This window comes from Phycodurus eques, chromosome 2, assembly GCF_024500275.1.
Source record: "Phycodurus eques isolate BA_2022a chromosome 2, UOR_Pequ_1.1, whole genome shotgun sequence".
NCBI classification, from domain to species: domain Eukaryota; kingdom Metazoa; phylum Chordata; class Actinopteri; order Syngnathiformes; family Syngnathidae; genus Phycodurus; species Phycodurus eques.
In genome coordinates this window covers 3,859,826-3,886,323 of record NC_084526.1, presented here as the reverse complement: position 1 = coordinate 3,886,323, position 26,498 = coordinate 3,859,826, and the positions used below count along the sequence as shown (strand labels likewise).

Genomic DNA, 26,498 nt, shown 5'->3' with positions numbered 1-26,498 from the left:
GCATAAAGAATGGTGAATTAGAATTTATTTTTTGTCTTTTATTGATCCAATTATATCAAAATGACCCATACATACTGTATGTATACAGTACTTATTTCCATGTGAGACAATTTGTCTATTATGATTAACATTTTAAGGAGTCATATTTGAAGAATAAAATATGAAATGAACAGCAGCACTGACCCATTGTGTATGAGTGCTCTGAAGTCCTGACTAGACTTCACGTCTACAAGGAAGATGGCCATCATTAGGTAGAAACAAGAAGTGCCAAAGCAGACTCTGTAGACTGCTGAGTAGCCTACAAGCATCTCACAATGCCCTCCACCATGTGCCTGATCACACACCATGTTGAAGAAAGGCACCTGAAACAAACACAAACAGCACATCCACGTTAGCACATTGCCAGTCTTGTGTGTGGTGGATGCTGAGCAAAATACAACAACAAGCCACCCTGAAAAAAAAACACAAAAAAACTTGCGTAGTTGTTGCTCAAAGGCTGAACTGGAATTAACATTCTGTTCCATCTTCTGTTTCTTGCCCTCCTTTCTCTTGAACCTGATGTCAGTGTCAAAACAAAACACTGAGGGAGTCCCCAAAAAGCTGCCTTTTCAGACAGTTTGCAATAAGATGTAATTAAAAATATCACTGTTGCTCATTTACAAGAACATTTGAAAAGTTATTTAAAGTGTCACACTCATCCTATGAACTATTTAATACTGTTTACAGCTATAGACAGTTACTCCGTCTCTCTCACTGCTTTATATGGAGATCTGTAACCAGTCACAGACCAGCATTTGAAGTTCGACTCATTGAAATATTACACTCTTGATGACCAGAGTACAATTTTATGAGCACAAAAGCTGTAAACTAAACTAGATCGCGAGCTAAAAAGGTCATCAAAATATAAGAAACTGAAGAGGAAGAAATTTTATTACAGCTAAAAAGGTCATATATATAGATATATATATATCTATATATATTCACACATGCGCACACAGTGGGTACGGAAAGTATTCAGACCCCCTTAAAGTGTTCACTCTGTTACACTACAGCCATCTGCGAAAATCATTTTAAGTTAATTTTTTCCTCACAGCACCCCATATTGACAGAAAAAAACGGAATTGTTGAAATTTTTCCAGATTTATTAAAAAAGAAATACTGAAATATCACAGCCATAAATACTCAGACCCTTTGCTCAGTATTAGGTACAAGCACCCTTTTTAAGCTAATTGAGCCATGAGTCTTTTTGGGAATGATGCAAGAAATTTTTACACCGGGATTTGGGGATCCTCTGCCATTCCTCCTTGCAGATCCTCTCCAGTTCTGTCAGGTTGGATGGTGAATGTTGGTGGACAGCCATTTTCAGGTTTCTCCAACAATGCTCAATTGGGTTTAAATCAGGGCTCTGCCTTGGCCATTCAAGAACAGTCACGGAGTTGTTCTGAAGCCACTCCTTTGTTATTTGAGCTGCGTGGTTAGGGTCATTGTCTTGTAGGATGGTGACCCTTCGGCCCAGTCTGAGGTCCTGAGCACTCTGGAGAAGGTTTTCGTCCAGGATATCCCTGTAGTTGGCCGCATTCATCTTTCCTTTGATTGTAACCAGTCGTCCTGTCCCTGCAGCTGAAAAACACCCCCACAGCATGGTGCTGGGGACTGTATTGGACAGGTGATGAGTAATGCCTGGTTTTCCCCACACATACCGCTTAGATTTAAGGCCAAAAAATTCTATCTTGGTCTCATCAGACCAGAGAATCTTATTTCTCACCATCTTGGAGTCCTTCAGGTGTTTTTCTAGCAAACTCCATGTAGGCTTTCATGTGTCTTGCACTGAGGAGGAGCTTCCATTGGGCCACTCTGCCATAAAGCCTCGACTGGTGGAGGGCTGCAGTGATGGTTGACTTTTAAAACTTTCTCCCATCTCCCGACTGCATCTCTGGAGCTCAGCCAAAGCAATCTTTGGGTTCTTCTTTACCTCTCTTACCAAGGCTCTTCTCCCCCAATTGCTCAGTTTGGCCGGACGGCCAGTTCTAGGAAGGGTTCTGGTCATCCCAAACGTCTTCCATTTAAGGATTATGGAGGCCACAGTGCTCTTGGGAACCTTAAGTGCAGCAGAAATATTTTTGTAACCTTGGCCAGATCTGTGCCTTGCCACAATTCTGTCTCTGAGCATTTCAGGCAGTTCCTTTGACCTCATGATTCTCATTTGCTCTGACGTGCACGGTGAGGTGTAAGGTCTTACATAAAGTGGACAGGTGTGTGGCTTTCCTAATCAAGTCCAATCATTATAATCAAACACAGCTGGACTCCAATGAAGGTGTAGAACCATCTCAAGGATGATCAGAAGAAATGGACAACGCCCGAGTTACATATATGAGTGTCACAGCAAAGGGTCTGAACACTTATGGCTGTTTGATATTTCAGTTTTTCTTTTTTAATAAATCTGCAAAAATGTCTACTTCTTCTTTTCCTTTCGGCTTGTCCCTTTAGGGGTCGCCACAGCGTGTCATCCTTTTCCATGTAAGCCTATCTCCTGCATCCTCCTCTCGAACACCAACTGCCATCATGTCTTCCCTCACAACATCCATCAACCTTCTCTTTGGTCTTCCTCTCGCTCTCTTGCCTGGCAGCTCCATCCTCATCACCCTCGTACCAATATACTCACCATTTCTCCTCTGGACGTGTCCAAACCATCAAAGTCTGCTCTCTCTAACTTTGTCTCCAAAACATTGAACTTTGGCTGTCCCTCTGATGAGCTCATTTCTAATTTTATCCAACCTGGTCACTCCGAGAGCTAACCTCAACACCTTCATTTCCGCCACCTCCAACTCTGCTTCCTGTTGTCTCTTCAGTGCCACTGTCTCTAATCCGTACATCATGGCTGGCCTCACCACTGTTTTATTAACTTTGCCCTTCATCCTAGCAGAGACTCTTCTGTCACATGACACACCTGACACCTTCCTCCACCCGTTCCAACCTGCTTGGACACGTTTCTTCACTTCCTGACCACACTCACCATTGTTCTGGACGGTTGACCCCAAGTATTTAAAGTCCTCCACCCTTGCTATCTCTTCTCCCTGGAGCCTCACTCTTCCCCCACCAACCCTCTCATTCATGCACATATATTCTGTCTTTCTTCGGCTAATCTCTCTGATCACCTTGGTTCCAGTGGTCCAGTCTTCTGGAAGTTCCTCCTGTCCTCCCAGAGCCGGTCTCACCTCTTCCCGAAAAGCTGCACAACACTCGTCCTTGTCTCAGCTTCCACCACATGGTTCTCTTCTCTGCCTTTGTATTCCTAATCTTCCTACTCACCACCAGAGTCATCTTACACACCACTATCCTATGCTGTCTAGCCACTCTCTCCCCTACCACTACCTTACAGTCGGTAACCTCCTTCAGATTACATCGTCTGCACAAGATGTAATCAACCTGCGTGCTTCTACCTCCGCTCTTGTTGGTCACCCTATGTTCCTGCCTCTTCTGGAAGAAAGTGTTCCCTACAGCCATTTCCATCCTTTTTGCTAAGTCTACCACCATCTCTCCCTCCAAGTGTCTTTCCTGGATGCCGTACTTACCCATCACTTCTTCATCACCCTCGGAGGCATCCAGGATGCATCCTAATCAGATGCCCTAGCCACCTCATAATGAACAGAATTGGTGACAAAGGGCAGCCTTGGTGGAGTCCAGCTATATTATCGGAAACAAGTCCGACTTTCTGCCAGGAATACGGACCAAACTCTTATACTGGTCGTACAGGGACCAAAAAGCCCGTATCAGGAGGGTTCAGTACCCTATACTCCCGAAGCACCCCCCACAGGACTCCCAGGGGGACACGGTCGAATGCCCTCTCCAATTCCACAAAACACATGTACAATGGTTGGGCGAACTCCCATGCACCCTCGAGGACCCTGCCAAGGGTGTAGAGCTGGTCCACTGTTCCACGGCCAGGACAAAAACCGCACTGCTCCTCCTGTTTCTGAGATGCGACATCCCAATGGATCCTCCTCTCCAGCACCCCTGAATAGACCTTACCAGGGAGGCTGAGGAGTGTGATGTAGCTGGCACACACCCTCCGGTCCACCTTCTTAAAAAGAGGGACTACCACCCCAGTTTGCCAAGCCAGAGGCACTGTCGCCGAAGTCCACGCAATGTTGCAGTGGCTTGCCAACCAGGACAGCCCCACAGCATCCAGAGCCTTTAGGAACTCCAGGCGAATCTCATCCACCCCAGGGCCTTGCCACAGAGGAGGTTTTTAACCACCTCGGTGACCTCAAGCCCAGAGGTAGGAGAGGCCGCCTCAGAGACCCCAGACTCTGCTTCCTCATGGGAAGGCGTGTCAGTAGAATTGAGGAGGTCTTCGAAGTATTCTCCCACCGACTCACAACGCCCCTGAGACGCCGGATGGTGGACCAGAATTTCCTCAAAGCGGAAGTCTTTCGCCATGCCCTCACCGAACTCCTCCCATGCCAGGGTTTCTGCTTCAGCGACCAACAAAGCTGCATTCCGCTTGGCCAGCCGGTACCCATCAGCTGCCTCAGGAGTCCCACAGGCCAAAAAGGCCTGATAGGACTTCAGCTTGACTGCATCACCAACGGGTTCAGGGGTTGGCGCCACGACAGGCACTGACCTCCTTATGACCACAGCTCCGGTCGGCCGCATCATCAATGGAGGCGCGGAACATGGTCCACTCAGACTCAATGAGCAAACGTGAGCAAAGTTCTGTTGGAAGTGGGAGTTGAAGCTCCTTCTGACAGGGTATTCTGCCAGAAGTTCCCAGCAGACCCTCACAATACATTTGGGCCTGCCAGGTCGGACCGGCATCTTCCCCCACCATTGGAGCCAACTTACCACCAGGTGGTGATCAGTTGACAGCTTCACCCTTGCCTTAGCTTGACCCTTATGCTTGAACATGGTGTTTATTCTGGACAATCCGCGATGAGCACAGAAGTCCAATAACAGAACACCGCTCGGGTTCTGATCGGGGGGGGCCGTTCCTACCAAGCAAACCCTTCCAGGTCTCACTGTCATTGCCCAGGTGAGCATTGAAGTCCCCCAGCAGAGCGACTGAGTCTCCAGTGGGAACGCTCTCCAACAACCCCTCCAAGGACTCCGAAAAGGGTCAGGTTCAAGACACCTAAAACACTTGTAAAAAATCAAGACAGACACAGAGGTAGTTCAGTTTTCAGACTTGCAGGAGAAAACGGCCAAGAGTGTACTTAGTTACAGTCTCCAACCATTTTCTGAGTTCTCTCTTTTTATTACTTTAGGGCAGTTCCCTTGTTACATATGAGTTACAATGACAAAAAGGTGGGGGCATACATGCTTGTTGCAACTCATGTGATCAGCACATAACACTCTTTGTTGTGGTTGAGACAGTAGAAGAATTATATACTTCTTATCAAGACACAGGAAAACTCCTTGGCTCAAATTTGTCCTTGCACCTGGAAGGACTCCTGTGGGAGAAAGCTTTGCACGCAGTGATAAAACATTTCTCTAAGTAGAAGCAAGCAGAAGAGCACAACACATAACTTATTTACATTTTTCCATCAGGTACTCTGAACGGCTGTTTGGTGCATTGGCAGTCAGGATTTGTCCCCCACCCGAATGCAAAGGCTACCCTCTCGTCCACCACCAGGGGGAACCCCAATGTACAGGCGCCGAGCCGGGGGGCAATAAGTATTCCCACACAAGCTCTGCGCCTCTCACCATGGGCAACTCCAGAGTGGAAGAGAGTCCAACCCCTCTCAAGAGGACTAGTACCAGAGCCCAAGCCATGTGTGGAGGCAAGCCCGACAATATCTAGTCGGAACTTCTCAACCTCACACAACAACCCGGGCTCCTTCCCTGCCAGAGAGGTGGCATTCCACGTCCCTAGAGCCAGCTTCTGTAGCCGGGGATCAGATCGCCAAGGTCCCTGCCTTCGGCCACTGCCCGACTCACATTGGACCCGACCCCTATGGCCCCTCCCACAGGTGGTGAGCCAATGGGAAGGGGGACCCATGTTACCCTTTCGGGCTGTGCCCGGCTGGGCCCCAAGGGTGCAGGCCCGGCCACTAAGTGCTCGCCTTCGAGCCCCACCTACAGGCCTGACTACAGAGGGGGGTTCCGGTGACCCACGTCCGGGCAAGGGAAACCTACATCCATTTTTTTTGTTCATCAATGGGGTCTTTTAGCCGTGCTTTGTCTGGTCCCTCACCGAGGACCTGTTTGCCGTGGGTGACCTTACCAGGGACGTGAAACCCCAGACAACTTAGGTCCTAGGATCATTGGGACACACAATCCCCTCCACCACAATAAGATGACAGGTCCAGGAGGTGTGTAGGGGTGTGTGTGTGTGTGTGTGTGTGTGTGTGTGTGTATATATATATATATATATATATATATATATGTGTATATATATGTGTATATATATATATATATATATATATATATATATATATATATATATATATGTGTATATATATATATAAGGAAGAGGTAGAATGGTTATTACAGCTCTTGTATTAGATCTCATTTGATAATGCATGTTAACCAAATGCAGTGTCTGGTGAGTGTATATATATCCATCCATCCATTTTCTGAGCCGCTTATCCTCACAAGGGTCGCGGGAGTGCTGGAGCCTATCCCAGCTATTATCGGGCAGGAGGCGGGGTACACCCTGAACTGTTTGCCAGCCAATCGCAGGGCACACACAAAAAAGCAACCATACGCACTCACATTCACAACTACGGGCAATTTTAGAGTCGTCAATTAACCTACCATGGATCTTTTTGGGATGTGGGAGGAAACCGGAGTGCCCGGAGAAAACACACGCAGGCACGGGGAGAACATGCAAACTCCACACAGGTGGGGCCGGGGATTGAACCCTGGTCCTCAGAACTCTGAGGCAGACGTTCTAAACAGTCGTCCACCGTGCTGAGTGTATATTTACTTATACTATAAAAAGTACAAAACTGCACTTCCTGCGGACTCCAAATATTTTTCTGCTGATGAGAATTTGTTGGCTTTTTACCAATGTGCATCATTTACAAACTCAAACAATCCATCATAGTTAATGCCATATCGTTTTGGTATTTTTTTGTTATTATTATTCGAGATTGTTGATGAGAATCACTGTTGTGTGAACTGAGGGACCACATTGATGAATGACACAAAGGACACAGCCAGTAGGCTACTCACATTTTCTCTGACAAGCTCAGAGACGGTGCGCGACAGCATGAGGCAGGAGACAGCACAGCTCATGATGTGGAAGAGGGTGTACATGAACCGAGTGCTGGTGGACGATTTGACTGGAGGACAGAAGGCACAGCAGAGCGAGCAGGAAGCAGGCCCACAGCAGCAGCATATCTGGGGAGGAGAGAACACGTACAAATATTCAATTAATGTACAGATACCTGAAAGATCTACTTCCACAGTAACATAGGGATGGGAAGAGAAAACCTTTTTTTTTAAGAACCCGTTCCCAGTCATTTGATTGCTCGGAATTGTTTGTTCGCTTGTCTGATGATTCCGCTTGTACTTTCGATCAGTCTTACGTGGCAAATGACTGATGACGTCACATGGAAGAAGTGTATTTTAGTTCTGAAGCACTCTAAAGTTTGGCTAAATTTCACGCGAAAAGATAATCCTGGTGCTTCTTGCAATCTTTAATCAGAGGGGGGAATACATCGAAAATGAAGAAAAAGAGCTGTGCGAAATAAAAACGCCTACGATACCATATAACCCTCCATACTTTATATTGTTATTTTTATGTGTGGGGTGAGGTCAAACTCAGTCCATTTTGGTTAATCTTCATAGGGCAGGGGTTGGCAACCTGAAATACTCAGAGCCATTTGGACTGTCTCCCACAGAAACAAAAATGCACAAGACCATTTTGACATATAAAGTGAGAATAACACTTGAGTTGACAAAATTGCTTATATTCACATTTATAAGGTTTAATGCCTTAATGTATTATTTTATTGTTCCATAACTCTAGTGTAACTTCTCTAAGATCTCCATCTCCCCCTCAATCTCCTCTGCTTCTTTTTTTCCACTTATTTCTCCCTCTGTCTCTTTTGTTTATATCATGTGAATAGCTTTTTGTATTAAAAAACCCATAAAGACAAGATTGGTTAGTTACTTATTCATGTCAGAAATGGGATCCTAGGATGAGCGATTGATCATCCAGGACCAATCACGAGTCCTGCCTCCACCCAAATAATAAAGGGGGGTGGGGGGGGGCTGCCGGGGCTCTGGATGACGGCTGTCACCTCAGGATCCACACAGACCTTTTGTCCTCTAAACAAAGAATTACAGTGAAAAGAAAATTTTGATTCCTTGAAAATTGGACCATTACATATGGTGTACTGTATTTGAAACAATCTTGTCTTTGTATTAAGTGGTATTGGTAATTCCTATCCCCACATTCCATGAGTAAGGTTCTAGTCCTTAAAGTCGAGGTTAAAGTCCTGGATAAAAGTCCCCCGGTTCAAGTTCGGGGGTTAGAGGTTTGAGTCCCCGACAATTTCGAAGACCTTTGAATATTTGAATATAAAATGAAGTGCTTCTTAGGAGTGCTGGAAATGGGAAGTGGGAAGAGCAAAAATGGATTACCGGTGTATGGATTACCTGGGTTGTTTGAGGGAGAACAAAAAAAAAAGTTTAAGTTTAGGATTTAGAAGAAAGTGAGAAAAATGTCAAATGTCTGGAAATGTCAAGATAAAAACAAAGATCAAGGAGAGTGCAATCTGGAAGAAGACCAACAACACAACCCCCTCCTGCAACCCACAGCATGGCCCTTCACACACAGCACTTCTGCGGTCCCCTCATCTACTGCTGCAGTACCTCACAAGAGCAGCCACCTCCCTCCCACACCATCTGGTCTTGTGGAACCCACTCAACGACAGCCTTATGGACAGCAAAGTATCGCTGAACCAGATTTGAGGAGGTCGAGGCCAGGTACTGGACAAGGAAGGGGACGCAGAGGGGGTAGAAGATGCTGCCATTGTGGGACACTGGATAGACATTGGATCAGAGACTGTCCGAAGAAGAAAGTGGCGATCGATGGTGGGGGACCCAGTACCTCCAACCTCTGGCTGACTCCTGGCAGCCCCAAAGACAGAGCGACGCTTAACTGGTGATATACAAACACACACTGCATTCAACATTGCAATTCCTTTTTTTTTTTTTTTCCCAAAGGTACGCATGGCACTGATAACATATCTTCGCTTAGGCTAGCTATTTAATTGACAGTCACCACCAGACATTCATTCACACACATGAATTATACTTAGTGTAATTGATAGATCCCTTTGAATTAGAAAGATGTCCTTCCATCCCCGAACTCCTCTCCTCCAAACTTCTCCAGCTCAGTGTCTCACCTGCCATCTGACGAGCAGGACACAGCAGGTGAGGCTGGGGGAGACCACCTCATCCACATGTACCACCAGCACTGGGGTGCCGCAAGGATGTGTCCTCTCTCCGCTGCTCTTCTCTCGCTACAAGAACGACTGCACCTCAACGCACCCAGCTGTCAAACTCCTGAAGTTTGCAGACACCACAGTCATCGGTTTCATCAATGACGAGTATGCAAATAGACAGGAAGTGGAGCGGCTGGAGCTGTGGTGCGGCCGACACAATCTGGAGCTGAACACGCTCAAGACTGTAGAGATCATCGTGGATTTCAGGAGGCATCCTTCACCACAGCCGTCCCTCATGCTGTAAAACTGCCCTGTCAACCGTCGAGACCTTCAACTTCCTGGGAATTACAGTCTCTCAGGACCTGAAGTGGGAGACAAACATCAACTCCATCCTCAAAAAGGCCCAGCAGAGGATGTACTTCCTGTGGCTTCTGAGGAAGCACGGCCTGCCACACGAGGTGTTGAGGCAGTTCTCCACAGCAGTCATCGAATCAGTCCTGTGTTCATCCATCACAGTCTGGTTTGGTGCTGCCACAAAAAAGGGCAAACTCCGACTGCAACGGACAATCATAACTGCTGAAAAAATTTTCGGTACCCCCCTACCCATCCTGGAGAGCTTCCACTCTGCCAGAACTAAGACAAGAGCATGCAAAATCCTCTTGGACCCTCCCTATCCTGGTCACCACCTCTTCCAGCTCCTTCCCTCAGGTAGGCGCTACCGATCAATGCAAACTAAAACTAGCAGACATTCCAACAGCTTCTTCCCTCTTGCCATTAACTTCTTAAAAAGTTAACTTTGTCTGGAGATTGTTGACACACATCTCTGTCAGGCCAATTATACATTATTAGTGCACTAACTGTAGTAGTCTCACCACTCTGCACTATTTGCATATCTGTTGTTGACCAATACTGGTCACTCATGTACTTGAGAAGTATCTGCACCATTTGCACAATTGACAGCGTTCCAGATTATTGCTCTATTAGTCATTTCAAACTGCTCTAAATTACTCAAGGACACATTTGTAAAAAAAAAAAAAACTGGTATCACCATTACCACATTAGCGGTAACCTTTCATTGCTCAGTGACTCTCCGTACTGTGTTTTTGTGTGTTCTTTTGTTCTGTTGTTGTTTATTTTTTTGTCATGATAACAAAAAAAACTGAGGGATAACCAAGATAACAACCATTAACAACAACCATGAGAAATGCAGATGGGAATATTGAAATACCTGAAATGTAGAATTATTACTTACAATTGTCTGAGATCTATTCCCCGCATAGATGTTTGGTCTGGGACCTAAAGTGTAGGAGTATGGAACTGCTTGAACAAATCTACAGTAGGCCGGGGATGGTATAACTTGGCCTGGCCTAAGTTAAGCTCCTGCCATCCCCATGGGAGAAACAGGGGATGAACCTCGTCGCATCTCTGCAGAGGGAACAGGAGCAGGTGCTCCAATGCCCGGTGCAGCTGGAGCAGACACTCCAGGTTCCGACCCAGTGGAAGCAGATGCAACAGGAGCAGAAGATACAAGAGTGCCCGACACAGAAGGCCAAGGCACGATCGACAATCTATTCGTCAGCGACTTATTTGACAGTGATCAGTTCCCCATCATCGACTATAGTGCGCTCCGGTGGTCGTAATAAGTGGGACAGAGCGCTGTTTGTAAAAATACTTCATTTTTGCCCTGCTAATAGTAGCTTGGTTGGTCGTTAGTGGACTGACTCAGTGTCAAGACCTCGAAAGAAAACAATTGTAAGAATGTACTCTCGCTGCGAAAATTATATTAGCCTTCAAGGGGGTAATAGAATGACACTAGCGTAAGACTAACATACAATTCAGCATCCCAAGGACCTACTAACTTTGACAGTAAAGCCAACAAAAACCAAGGTAAAATTGCAGTCGGTTGATGAGCAATGTAAGGTCAAGGGTGTCATCACGCTTGACATAACGTGCAATGAAAAACAGTGTGACCTGGCCAGAGCAACCAGGGCCATCACCATTGGCCAAAGCGCAACAATTGGTAAGAATGGTCAAAACGCATGAAAAACAAGGGCGAAACCAAAATAATTTCCTGAAAAAAGGTTAAAAGTTCTGGGGCAGGAAGATAACATGTTTTATCAGTGGATGACATACTCTGCCAGGCAGGTGAGTGACCAGGCATGCATTACCTCTTATAACCGTAAACCACGGCCAATGATAAAACCCCTTCCTGGGTTTAACTCTAATGACTGCGAAGTTGGTATGTGCGTCATGTATGTAGCCGCCGGAGGATTACCACCAAGCCTAGGTAGAAGACTCAAGTGCACTCTAGAAGCTTCCCAAAACATGACCTTGACTGTACCCCCACTCACAGGAACTAACAGACAGACTATGTGTGTGACCAAAGGATCTCCATTGGTAGAGCCAGGCTGGGCCTGGAACAAAACGAACCCTTTATCTGCAGACACACGAGTCCAATTTACAGAATATGACATCATCATAGATGAAAGAAAAAGGACAGTAGTCATAGTCAATGCCACAGCTGGAGTGCCCCATTCAATGTGCCCATATAGAGGCAGACGGGGAAATGCTGACTCTAATTATTGGAACACATGGCCACAGAATTTATATTCCTACTATGTCCCCAAGCGTACCGTTGGCTGACATTTTTTTGGTTATGAGAAGGTGATAATCAAATATTGACATATTTGCCAATAAATTGGACTGGAATATGTGCACCTGTCATGATAACCAGACAGGTGATTGTAATTACAGGGGAAGATGCCCCAGTCTCAGTACGAAACAAAAGACAGGTAAAAGCATTAAAAATGTTGATCAGGTTTACATTGCCTGGAATCAAGAACCAGCCATAAGTGAAGACTGGGTTAGGAGTGGGGTAGGTACTGATTGGATCCCAATGGTTGGGCCAGTGATCAACGCACAATACATTGCGTGTAATAGTAGGTGGGTTAACTACTTATGGTATAATCAACAATGTTTTATTAATTTGACAATTTCTGCCATGGAGGAGGTTCATGAGCAACTCCATGCCACCACACTTTGCAAATGAGACTTGCCTTGGACACCTTATTGGCAACTGACATGGGGGTGTGTAGCCTTATAGGTAACGAGAGTAATTCCTATCCATACAGCGGAGGAGTGTAATCTGACTGAGACTCTAGGATTAATGAAAGCCCTTTGAGACGCGTGCAGAGGTCTAATTGCAATCATAAATCAGTTTGGCTAGGTAAATTATGGAAATGGCTTGATAGTATGTCGATGAATGTTCAAGATGGCGCCTACCAGTGTGGCCGCCTCGGTAACGCGCTCTCTAGTATTGTCTTTGTTTTTGTGTTTTTCGTCCGTCTTTGGAGACCTTACACGACTCACTTACACAAGGGGAGACCTGCTAACCATCAAGGAGGCTACTCCGGACTTTCTGTCACCAACTTTCGAAAATCCGCTCAGTTTTTTCCCCGAGTTACTCACCGGAGCCGTCCGCGGTTTTCGGCGCATGGATGCGGAAGCGGCGCCACAGAGGAAAACGAGCCGGAATTCAGGTGAAACTCCGCAAGAGAGGACACAGATTGGCGTTCCCGTCGATCCACCTCGCGAATGTACGCTCCCTACCCAACAAAATGGACGAGCTTCATCTTCTGTTAAAGACCAGTAAAGACTTCGGACGTTCCGCGGCCATGTGCTTCACGGAGACCTGGCTTTGCGACGCTGTACCCGATGGCGCCGTCACGCTTCCCGGCTTCAACATTCATCGAGCGGACCGCGACATGGAATCATCGGGAAAAACGAAGGGCGGCGGGATATGCCTCCATATAAACGAAAAATGGTGTACGGACGTCACGGTGCTCAGCACACACTGCAGCCCGCATTTGGAGTCGCTGTTTCTGAACTGTAAACCATTTTACGCGCCACGTGAGTTTGCATCGTTTATACTGGCTGGAGTCTATATCACACCGCAAGCTAACACGAGCGCCGCATTGCTAACGCTCGCCGAACAAGTCAACGAAATTGAAAAGAAACACCCTGACTCACCCCTCATTATTCTCGGGGACTTTAACAAAGCTAAACTCAACCACGAACTCCCTAAATACAAGCAGCACATCGACTGTCCTACCAGGGAAAATAATACTTTAGACCACTGCTACACTACGGTAAAAAACGCATACCGTGCTATACCTCGTGCAGCCCTGGGCTCGTCTGATCACTGCTTAATTCACTTAATACCGACGTACAAGCAAGAACTTAAATGTGCGAAGCCTACAGTGAAAACAGTCAAAAAGTGGACCAATGAAGCAAAGATGGAACTTCAAAGCTGTTTAGACTGCACAGACTGGAGTGTCTTTGAAAATTCAGCTGGCAGCCTGGATGAATATACGGACACTGTCACATCCTATATCCGTTTCTGTGAAGAGGTTTGTGTACCAACAAAATCATTTCGGACATTCAACAACAACAAGCCGTGGTTCACTGCTAAACTTAAGCAGCTTCGCCAAGCTAAGGAAGATGCATATCAGAGCGGGGACAGGGCCCTGTATAATCGAGCTAGAAACCAGCTTACTAAAGAAATTAACATTGCAAAGAGGATCTATGCAGCAAAGTTGGAAAAACAGTTTAGCGCGAACGACTCGAAATCAGTCTGGCGTGCATTCCAATCGCTGACTAATTACAAGCGACGATCCCCCCAAGCTGAGAACAATAGCACACTAGCCAACGACTTGAATACCTTCTATTGCAGATTTGAAAAGGACAGTTTCACTCCACACACCCACCCGGCCGCACCCGCGACCACAACCACACCTCTGACTTCTGCGTTAACCATCCATGAACAGGATGTGAGACGCATCTTCAAACAACAGAAGATTAACAAAGCAACAGGACCGGACCATGTGTCCCCATCCTGCCTCAAAGTCTGCGCGGACCAGCTCGCTCCAGTCTTCACTCAGATCTTTAACAGATCTTTGGAAATGTGCGAAGTTCCATCCTGCTTCAAACGCTCCACCATCATTCCAGTCCCCAAGAAACCTGCAATCTCTAGTCTGAATGACTACAGGCCTGTCGCTTTGACATTTGTGGTCATGAAGTCCTTTGAACGTCTCGTGCTGGACCACCTCAAGAGTGTCACAGGTTCCCTGCTGGACCCCCTGCAGTTTGCCTACCAAGCGAACAGGTCTGCGGATGATGCAGTCAACATGGGACTGCACTTCATCCTAGAACACCTCGACAGTGCAGGGACCTACGCGAGGATCCTGTTCGTGGACTTCAGCTCAGCGTTCAACACCATCATCCCTGAACTCCTTTCAACCAAGCTTCTCCAGCTCAGCGTCTCACCTGCCATCTGCCAGTGGATTTACAGCTTTCTGACGGGCAGGACACAGCAGGTCAGGCTGGGGGAGGCCACCTCATCCACACGCAGCATCAGCACTGGGGCGCCCCAAGGTTGTGTCCTCTCTCCGCTGCTCTTCTCTCTCTACACGAACGACTGCACCTCAGCGAACCCGACTGTCAAGCTCCTGAAGTTTGCAGATGACACCACTGTCATCGGCCTCATCAAGGACGGTGACGAGTCTGCATATCGACAGGAAGCGGAGCGGCTGGAGCTGTGGTGCGGGCGACACAACCTGGAGCTGAACACGCTCAAGACGGTAGAGATGATCGTGGACTTCAGGAGGCATCCTTCGCCACAGCTGCCCCTCACGTTGTCCAGCTGCCTTGTGTCAACCGTCGAGACCTTCAAGTTCCTGGGAATTACAATCTCTCAGGACCTGAAGTGGGCGAACAACATCAACTCCGTCCTCAAAAAGGCCCAGCAGAGGATGTACTTCCTGCGGCTTCTGAGAAAGCACGGCCTGCCACCGGAGCTGCTGAGACAGTTCTACACAGCGGTCATCGAATCGGTCCTGTGTTCTTCCATCACAGTCTGGTTTGGTGCTGCTACAAAAAAGGACAAACTCCGACTGCAACGGACAATCAAAACTGCTGAAAGGATTGTCGGTACCCCCCTACCCACCATTGAGGACTTGCACGCTGCCAGAACTAAGACAAGGGCGTGCAAAATCCTCTCGGACCGTCTGCACCCCGGTCACCAGCTCTTCCAGCTCCTTCCCTCAGGTAGGCGCTACCGATCAACGCAAACTAGAACTAGTAGACATTCCAACAGCTTCTTCCCTCTTGCGATCAACTTCTTAAACACCTAACCTATAATTCCATTACAACAAGCTGGCAATTTTTTGACTTGAGTTCGTTGTCACATTTCTGTGGGGCCAATTATGTATTACTTGTGCACTCACTGTAGTTGTCTCGCCATGCTGCACTATTTGCATATACTGGCCACTCATGCCAGAGTAGCATCTGCTCCATTTGCACACTGATTGAGGAGTATCTGTAACATTTGCACAACCGACATTGTCCCAGATGATCGCACTACTCGTCACTTTAAACCGCATACACTCCTTGAAGTCTCAGCGCCCTTTGCACAATGGTCATTGCACCGGACTATTGCAATATTAGTCGTTCGAACTGCTCTAAGTGCTAGAGGACTCTGCATCTTTTTGCACAATTGTTTTTTGTCAATGTCTTTATGTCCCCAAAGTATTCTGTAAATTGACTGTTTGTTGTACTAGAGCGGCTCCAACTACCGGAGACAAATTCCTTGTGTGTTTTGGACATACTTGGCAAATAAAGATGATTCTGATTCTGATTCTGATGAAATGGCTTGATGGTATGTCCATGAAGAAAATAATTTCCATCATAGCCGTGGTAATAGGTCTCTTCTTGCTCCTGGTCATAGTCACAGTATGTTGTATTTTCCCTTTGATCAGATTGATGATTGATAAAGCTATTGCCGGAGTAAGGCATTTCCCTATGGTCATCCAGCAACCCGTAATTACAGCCCCTGAATTAATATTGTCAACAAGCTAACACACCCGCCTGTATGAATTGGATGAGAGTCAGCTGTATGAAAATAGGGATGTAGCAGCGCTGTCATGAGTGACCGAAAATCAACAGCTAAGTGTCGGTATAGACGGTATAGACGAGCTAGAAGAAAACCAAAGAATAAGAGAATGCACAACGAAACCTTACAGTTAACATTAAATGAACTACGATTTGGACCCATTGATTTTGACAAATCAGACACATATCTACCAGGGGGCGGGTTTTGGTTAACTTACCTGATTATCCTATGCAGAGGTGGGTAGAGTAGCCAAACATTGTACTCAAGTAAGAGTACTATTACTTTAGAATAATATGACTCAAGTAAAAGTAAAAAGTAGTTATCCAAGTATTTACTTGAGTAAGACTAAGAAACTACTCAAGTAAAGAGTAACGCCTGGGTTGATCCCACCTTCTTTTGAAGACGTTGACATACACCCAGTCAACTGATTTTTTTTAAAATAAGAGCATGAACATGAAATAAAATAGAAATAATATATGGGAGTCGACACAGACCTGCCACCATTTAAATTTTTAACTGCCCCAAAACCAACAACACATGCATTGGGCCCGACAAAAACATTATTTGCTTGATTCACTGAAATTACTTGATGAAGAAGCTGTTTGCTGAACAGACTTAGTGATTGTGCGTGCGTGTGTGTCACCATATGATAGGGCTAATTTGCCATATCACTGCCAAAACAACAATAGAAACATCTGCAACTTAGCGCAAGGTGTTTTCTCAAGTTAGAAGTGGTCTGAAATATCTAAATTTGGGCAGTCACAATTGAAGAGCTACATGACAAAGCTGTTGTTTTTGGAGTCTGTAAATTAAACACGCTCGTGCTGCTGTTTTTTTTCCCCCAAAAATGAGTCATTTGGATTGGCTCACAAAGGCACCATGCGTGGCCTTGAGTCGTCTGATTGGTGAATTGGAGTCAAATGACATTAGTGATTGGCGCAGCGGCCGCCCTATGCAAAAGTCAAACATGGAGTCTAAAAATAGAAGGATAAATAAAAGTAGCAAACGGCATGTCATTCATTGTAACGGAGTAAAAGTATTTATCGTTCTTCACATAAATATTCAAGTAAAGCTAAAAAGTACGGTGCATTTAAAGTACTTTGACAAGTACAGTTTATCGAAAATGTTACTTGAGTAAATGTAACGGAGTAAATGTAACGCGTTACTACCCACCTCTGATGCTATGGTATCACCTCCTTTTCAAGTACGTACATCTATTTTGAAACTAACCGATTGCATTGGACTAGTCAAAGTTATGAGATATAGAAAGGCCAGACAATACAAACAAACCGCATCCCAATGCAATACCGTTATTGGATAGAGAATGATGAGGGAGCTGCATGCTTGCTCACTAGAACTAATTTGTATTCCATGACAGTCTGGTTTGGAGCCAATATGGTGTTCTCGACACATAAGAAGTTAGTCACTAATGAAAACAAAGCAATTGTTGATTTAGCCCTCAAAACCTACTGCGCACTTTTCCTGTTAGGCCTAAGATAGTATGTGTACAAAGTATATACTATGTGCTAGGTGATCTTTGTCTTCCTGCACCAAATGGAGGACTCTCAAAAGGTACTGTATGGAACCCACTTTCAGGGGGAACTCCTGATCCTCAGTAGCTGCAGCCATTGGCCCCGAGAATAATACTACATGCGCCCCCTGGTCCAGCCGTGGAGGTCCCAGTGGGAGGGTCCTCTGCCTCTCCTGTTGATTACCCGCCCAGTCTGTCGTTCATCGTTCGACCCTGTGGATGGAAAGGCACGGACCTGAAGGAGATTACCTTCCCTCCTCCACCTCAGATGTTCATGCCCCCAGCAACAGCAGCAGATTCACTACCTCTCATGCACCCCTGCCCGCCACTGTTTGCAGGCCCACCTATGATGGAAGGGCGCCCGTGGTTCGTGCCACCACCTCCTTTCCACCTGCAGCCACCCCCGAGGCTATCACCCATGCATCAGGGGATGCCACTAAATCTATCTACAAAGCCATCAGACCCGCCACCAAGGTCACCGACCTCCTCATCGCCACAACACTCATGGTGAGACCAGTTGCGGCTGCCGGCTGATGAGCATGCAGAGTTTACCAGCCTGGGAAAGGGCTGTACCCACATCACAGTGGAACAATTTGCTGGACTTCTTCTACCAGAGTTCCACCTCTTGTGTCGTTACGTTAGTCCCGACACCGTGGATATGCTCCGGGTGATACACTTTGGGATGCAGCAAGTCGACTTGCCCGCACTGGTCAACGGTCCACACAGCCCTAATCCAGTCCCTATTATCCTGTCCTCACATTCCCACGTTGGCCCACTCTGCATATGTCCTAAGTCTATCCATCATCCCCTGACCTCCCTATGACTCATTTTTTTTTGACAAATGTACAAATTATGCCATTAAGAGCACTTTGAAATGACTAATAGAACAATAATCTGGTGCAGTGACCATTGTGCAAATGGCGCAGACTTCAAGTTTTTGTACAATTTTGAATTTGTACAACTCAACTGATTTATTTTTGTATCTTTTTGAGAGTGGAGGTGAAAATAAAGAACTGAAATAAACGTGAATGTGATTGACTTGGACTTGACGTCTAACTTGCTGCCTTCTTGGTCAGGTCCCCATTGCAAAAGAAATTCAGAAGTAACAGATCATATTCAAACTCATGTTCAATAGGAGTCCACACACACATGCCACCATTTGAGTTTTTAAGTGGAAAAAATACAACACCTGCAGCCTTACCTTACAGAAACATTATTTGCTTTACCCACTAAGATGACTGCATGAAGAAGCTGTTTGCTGACCAGTTTTGATAAAGTGTGTGTGGGTGTGTATGTGTGTGTGTGAGAGAGAGAGAGCGAGAGAGAGAATGTACCCCAGTAGATGCATGTTTGCAGTTACTTGTGACCCTAAAATAGGGCTAATGTTGCCATATGCACAGCCAAAACAGCACCAAAAACATCTACAATTTACCACAAGGTGTTTTTTACAAGTTAGAAGTGGGCTGAAATATCCACAATTGGGCAGTGACAAAACTCCGCTGCATGTTAAAGCTGTTGTTTTTTGTAGTCTGTCATGTACACAGTTGTTGTGTGCTACTGTCACTTTGATTGGCCCACAAAGCCCAAAAGAAGACTTTGTATGTGGACGTGGGACTTTTCTTGTCGTTTGATTTGTGAACTTGAGTCAGACATCACTGTGGTAATCACAGTAGATTGGAGCAACAGCGTCTGGCATAGAAGTAAAAAAAAAAGTCTAAAACTAGATTGCGCAGACAATTATTGATAAATGAACATAGCGAGTGGCATGTAGATCGTTGTAACGGCGTAAAAGTACCATTTCTTCTTAACATAAATACCAGAGTAAAAGTAAAAAGTATGCTTTGTTAAAACTACTCAGACAAGTACAATTTATCCAAAATGTTACTTGAGTAAATGTAGCACGTTCCTACCCACCTCTGGGGAAGACTGATCATCAATTGCAGAGGTCCTGGGGAACATTAAGGCTGTTTATATTTTTATTTTTATTCAGGTTTAACTGTTGCCATTTTTTACTCCTAAAACTCTAGATGTACCTTTTCAGTGTTATGCTTTGTCAGTTGGAAGAAAAATTGTTTATGAAGATCAGCATGTACCTAACTTTGACTGGGCTTTCTGCCAGTGAAACACATTTCCAGTTAGACACACCATGGCATTCCAGAGTTTCAACATGTATTCCAAATACCAATCCTTGACTGAACAATACTATGATTTCAAAACATTAACACATAGTTCTGAACACGTCTCTACAGAAGTCAGTGTTAGTAAACGATAATGCAGCCATTTAGACCTGTTCGTAATTTTGACACCAGCGGTCTTTGCCAGTGCCCATGTCATGTTACAAGCACCAGTAACAATCCACAGTGCACCACACAACATCGCCATTTTTTATCAACAAAGTGAATCATATGTTTTGATCAAAGATAGTTAAAAACGTTTGACAGGAGGCCTTTATAATCGGAACCGAATCCAAGTTTAATAATAATCATGACCATATCCTCAACACTGCTGTGACTCGTCAAAATTACCAGCGAGTCAGCAGTGCAATCAGGAGACACAGAAAACAGTCTGTGCACTAGCGATGGAAAACGGTCAAAATTCACCAATCATTTCTCCTTCAACGAATCAAACAAGAAACCATCTAATTCTATACAAACTCGCTTTTCATCATTGCTAGTAACTTGACCATTTGAGATTGTAGCTTGTAACATTTTGACATCGTTATCTTGAAAACACTTACCAGGTTCTACCGGCCCCTCCATGTTCCCATCAAGCTCAAATGCTGCCATATGCTGGTCATATGTAAACTGAAAATAGCTCTGGGTGATCGATGTCGCAAAATAGTCGACCGTTTTTGTTATTTTGTCCAAGTCGCTCGAACGAAAATATGACCGACACTTAAAAATGTAAGTCAATATCGTCTCCTACTCCTTCTGAAACAATTAATTGATCCTTCTATGATTATTTTGGGAGATTATTGCAACAATTCCAAATAGCCGTCGTAAAATGGTCGTTGTTTGTTTACAGTTATGAACTTCAGTGGCCGCTTGCTCGTAATGCGTTTTGACCCACAAAGTTACGAGCACAATGCCTATTTCTAATAAGTGGCTCTAAGTAATCTCGAATGACATTAACTTCTGTTGAGTGGTAGGCGCACCCTTTTAGCAGATATTGGCGAAGTAGTTGCATAATTTTGCCGATATTTTTCACACTGTGCCTGTCATGGGTGTGTGTTCCGGTTGTTGTCTTCCCCCTGTCTCATACACACCTGCTCCTGAGAGCATCTTCACCACCTGTGCCTCGTTCACCCTAATTACCCCTTGCATTTAACCTCGTGTCTCATCCTTTCTTGTCGCCAGTTCGTTCTATCTTGTCGTCGCGTTCCAGCATTCCTTGTTTCCACGTCACAGACTCACAGTAAGACCTAGACCCTGTTCCGATATTGACCTCGCCTTTTTGCCTCATGTTTTTGGATACTGTTGCCTTTTTTGGATTGCCTGCCTGTGTACCGACCACTGCCCGTATATTAAACCTCTCTTTTTGAAACTGTTTGTTTTAGAGTCGTGCATTTTTGGGTGCTATCCTCTGTTCCGTTCATGACAGTGCCTATTTCCGTTGATGACTGCTAAAATGTCACACTTCGGCGCTAGTCAAAAACACAAAAATGCGTCTGACATGGTTTATTGCAAAATACTTGGAGGTGGAAAATTCTTGATACAATATTATTTACTATCTACATGTTGATACCTGATTACTGACGGTGTGTGTTAATATTTGATTCTTTTTAATGTATTTCGCCGTTAATAATTGCTCGTAACATTTCACCACATCCGTGGAATGACCCATATCTCAATTTTACTTACAGTTTACATGTTTCAGGATTGGGCTTTATAAATCAAATGAGGCAGAGCCAGTCAACCAAGAAACACATCAGAAAACAACACCTGTGATCCGTGGTTAAATGCTTATCTTATACTTTCAATAACCATAATTGTTATGATAAGTGTTTACATTAGAATGTATTTCAGTTTGCTGTATACAAGTTTCAAATGAAAATAGCACAAACACCGACCTCTGACAAGTGTGTAGCCCAGACTACATTTTATGATCAATAAAGGCATGTTAGTGCAGTGAGTCCAGATACACAATCACGTGTCAGTCATAATCTACTGGATAAGGCAGAGAAGATTATCCATTCCCTTATCATGGAAATGATGGATGAGATAAAAAACTGAATTCTGATTGAGTACAGTGATGTAAAATTACAAGTATTTCATCATAGTACAGCAGGTGGGTCACCATTCAACGAGTTTAGATGAAAAACATTTTTTTGGAATACATTGTATTACACATGACCAGATGGTAGCTCCTTTGTATTTTGCCAAGCAAAAATCAAACCAGCAATTGATTATCCTTATATGCCCTCTTTAATCCATCAATCCTAAATCTAGTCATTTGTCTATATTTGACAAATCGCCAATTCACAAGATCCAAATAAAGTATTTCAGACACTGTAAGAACTGTTATGTTCACAAACAGGATTTTTGATGTTTTCATTCCTCAACATTGTGAATGTAAAAAAGTGAATATGAAACTGTAACAATAAAACTGATATTTTGAGGTCTTTGTACATGAAACATTTTGCCTGCAAAAGCACAACGTTGTAATTATCACAAGAAATTAAATAATACGCTATTGAAGGGGAACTAAATCCAAAGGTTTTCAAAGCAATTACACATTGTATGTGCCAGCACTAGCCAAAACACAGTACTGTAATTCTTATTGAATTTGTTGAACAAGAATTCAATAGAATAATTAATAGACATAAGTGGGGTGCCATGTTGGGTGAAATTCTTAACTGCAGACCTGAAGTTATGTCAAAGCTCCAGTAGAGAATTACCTGCTACCAGGATGCTCCATTGAATTGTGTTGGATGACAGATTGCAGAGAGCCATTTTGCACATGCTATACTATAGGTCTGTTTCGTCTGTTATTTTTATGCTTTACTAACCATTTTAAAGTGTTGTCAATTAACCTACCATGCATGTTTTTGGGATGTGGGAGGAAACCGGAGTGCCCAGAGAAAACACACGCAGGCACGGGGAGAACATACAAATTCCACACAGGCGAGGCCGGGGATTTGAGTCTCAGTCCTCAGAACTGTGAGGCAGATGTGCTAACCAGTAGTCCACCGTGCCGCCGGCATCCAGATTCATTTCCTTCTATTAAATTGCTTGGTCAGCTCATCGTTTCTTTAATTGAATCACTCATGGCGCCCCCATTTTAATCAATGACAGCGTAAAATATTTGCGATTTTTTTTTTTTTCCTGTTGTATTAAATCAGCAGTTGAGCGTGATTTTGCGGTGGTGTTGTGTTGATGCTCAACGGTCTATGATATAAGGTATAATGCCAACTTGAACGACATGGTGTTTGGTAACTCAAGCAAGATGCCCCCCCCCCCCCCCCCCTTTTCCTGAAACTTAGTGATTTTGGAGATGGGAGCATATGTAGCTTGTCATTGATGAATATTTATTAACTGTGTATGGTTTCCTCGTAAATAAATCTGCACAATAAACTGGTACAGGCAAATACGCATCACCTTCGTATGAAGTCGCACTCTCACAAGAGTGAGAAAAAAATGGCTGCCCCATAAGTGAGTAAATGAAGGCAGATGCAATGTTTTAAACTTTTTTGTTCATATGATTTCAAGTGCTTCAGCTGAGCATAAATCTGCACATTGGCAGTGTTAAACTGGTCACCTGTTTACCGAATTGTTTATTAACAATTGATTTCAACCTGCTGAAATAGATAAATAAAAATATGATGATTACAAGATAAAAAAGGGGCTATAAAAAGACAAATCTGATCTTTGAGGTTCAAATGTTTTAAATGGTAATAACAAGCCCGAGGAAGGCGTTTTTTTTTTTTTTTATTAAACTACTACCTAAAATGCATCCATCATGGATTAATTATGAAAACATACAACAAATCTGGTAAAATTAGTTGCCCAGAAGGTGGTACTGTACACATATGGTTAGCATGTTTGCCTCGCAAAAGAATCTGGGTTCGAATCTGCATTCTAGCTTTTTCGGGGTTTTTTGTTTTGTTTTCCCCAAGTACTCTGGCTTCTTCCCACCTTCCAAAACATGCATGCCTGGTTCATTGAATTCTTTAGGCCTACTCTAAATTTCCCATATTTGTGAATGGTTATTTGACTGTATGTGCCCTCCGTTTGACTGGCAATCAGTACCCTGCCTCTAGTCCAAAATCAGATGGGATAGGATGCAGCTCATCTATGACCAGTAGAAAATTTATGGTTGAATAATTGCCCAGGAATGTCATTCATTCATTCATTCAACTTTCTATCTGGTTCTCAAATTTCTCAATCCAAACATTTTGTTAGTCAAAAACAATCTCAAAGAGGGGTTAAAAAGATAAATACAGTATCTCTGAGAAAAGATAATAACAAGCCTAAAAATTACACACACGAAAAACACAAAATGCATCCATCAATGAATTCAAATAAAATATCATCACAAATCAGACTGCCTCTAGTGCTTTAAAGTAATGTAAAAGTATTCTCTAAAAATTACGTAATAGTAAGGTTTATTGGTTTCATATTGAAATTCTTGGATAAAACCACAAATTATTTACAAATATAATCTAAAACCTTATATAGGTGCACCACTTTCTGACCTTGATCAAACTTTACTTTAACTGCAGCTACATTTACCTCCAGCATTGCTGCTTCTCACCAGCTCTCACCTGATAGGCCACCATGTTGAGGAAGTAATTGTAGACACTGCGATGGTTCATGCCCTGGTTGGCGGACATCGTGCCTCCTAACTGCTTTTGGTCGCCCACTACAACTCTGCATTTGTCCATGAATTTCCACCCTAAACCAATTTTTTTTCCGTGTCTCCAAAGTTCACACTTTCACATCCTTAAAGATGTCAGAAGTTCTAACAGGCCTGAATCTCCTGATAGGAAAACATAACCCAAAAAAAGAAAGGAAAAAAAGAACGTGCTGCTCTGTCCTGCAGCAGGTTGTGCTTGCACTCTCATATGATGGATTAGAAATGAATCTAGTTGGGCTACGATCTCTGCAACTGAAAACCTCAGCATGAGTGCCACTTCAGCTCACGTCAGCTCCCTCAGGCCAGCCTCACTGGGGAAGAAGTCCTCTTTTTTTTCCCACACATCCTGCATGCTTTGGCTCTGTTGTGTGCTTCCAGAAAAGAGAGAGAGGTGGTGGTGAATACCCAGTGCCCTCCCCCATCCTCTCACCCACTTCTACCAGGTCAGATTAGACAGACTCTGTGAGGGGAGGGGGGTGAGAAGAGGAGGTTGACAGGGACCATGTGTCAGTCCCATCTGTCCCTCGCTTCCCTTCCCCCAGTGTCCACCTCCAAACATAACAAGAGGATCGGAAATACTTCACCTTTTGTCAAAATAAAATGACCCTGCCTCATTTCAAATTGGAAATGACTGACAGCCTCCAGACTCTACCAAACCACCACACAAATCTGAATGTCACATACAGTAGATAAACAGGACACACCCCTAATCCCACAAGTTATCAGGTGCATTATGATCCAGAAATGCTGAAGCGGACAGACTGCATGCAGGGCTGTCTGTCATGGAATGAACAATGAAGGCATGCATTTAGTCAAAGTGCTGGAGAAATAGGCCAATGACTATCTGAGACTCGATTGGATAATAACGTGTTGATTCTTCTGAAAACAATATGAAGTCAACAAGTCAACTTTTTCCATTAAAAAAAATCTATATAATTTAACTTCAGCATGATTCATATATATCCAGTTTCATATTGTAGCAGCGCACTGCATTGCATAAGTCTGAATCTGTGTACTACTATGTAAAAGTTGACCGCACTTGTCACAATTCATGGATAATGTATGTCTGTGCAATTTTTTAAAATAAAGTGGGCGCTCGCTAAGATAATTTATTCAAGCAATATCTTATTACATTAAATGCATACTTTAAATATTTAGTGCTAATAATGTATGTTTTGTTTGGCACAAACTGACTCCAATAATAAAAACTTTCAATTGAGTGTTTCACTGACTGGACCACAAATATATATATATATATATATATATATATATATATATATATATATATATATATATATATATATATATATATATATATATATAGACACACACATAGCGCCTGAAATAAATATATAACATGTCACAATTTTGCACATTAAATATATTTCCAAAGGTGCTATTGACATGAAATTTTCACCAGATGTTGGGAACAACCCAAGTAATCCATAAATACAATGAAAGTAGAAAAAACTAAGATCTCATACATCATTAAGTTGTGTGTAATAATGTGAAATGACACAGGGAAAAATTATTGAACAATTGAAGAAAGGGAGGTGCAAAAAGGCATGGAAAGCCAAGACAACACCCTAAAATCTATCAATAATCAAACAGCAGTACAGCCCCTTGTCAGTGCAAATGAATGTCAGCTGGTTCAGTCTGAATTGATGGCCTACAAAAAGTTTTAATTGCCAAGGTGTGAGTCACGACATCTCACGATGGGTAAGAGCAAAGAACTATCTCAAGACCATCGCAAATTAATTGTTGC

The 26,498-nt window shown here is 44.0% G+C and overlaps 1 protein-coding gene across 3 annotated transcripts in view; it reads right to left on the bottom strand.

Moving 5' to 3' along the window:
- The window catches only part of serinc4 (serine incorporator 4), a 55,914-nt gene extending 30,762 nt beyond the window's left edge, over nucleotides 1-25,152 (bottom strand). Inside the window, exons 1-3 of one of the 3 annotated variants that reach the window (XM_061664316.1) lie at nucleotides 24,642-25,152; nucleotides 7,177-7,344; nucleotides 184-362 (exon numbers count right to left, since the gene is read on the bottom strand). In XM_061664316.1, coding sequence (XP_061520300.1) covers nucleotides 184-362; nucleotides 7,177-7,344; nucleotides 24,642-24,761 — 467 coding nt within the window. In that variant the 5' untranslated portion in view covers nucleotides 24,762-25,152. Of the gene's footprint in view, nucleotides 1-183; nucleotides 363-7,176; nucleotides 7,345-19,792; nucleotides 19,937-24,609 lie in introns of those variants that run through there. The other 2 variants (XM_061664335.1, XM_061664326.1) reach the window with 2 other exon arrangements.
- Nucleotides 25,153-26,498: the final 1,346 nt, after the last annotated feature.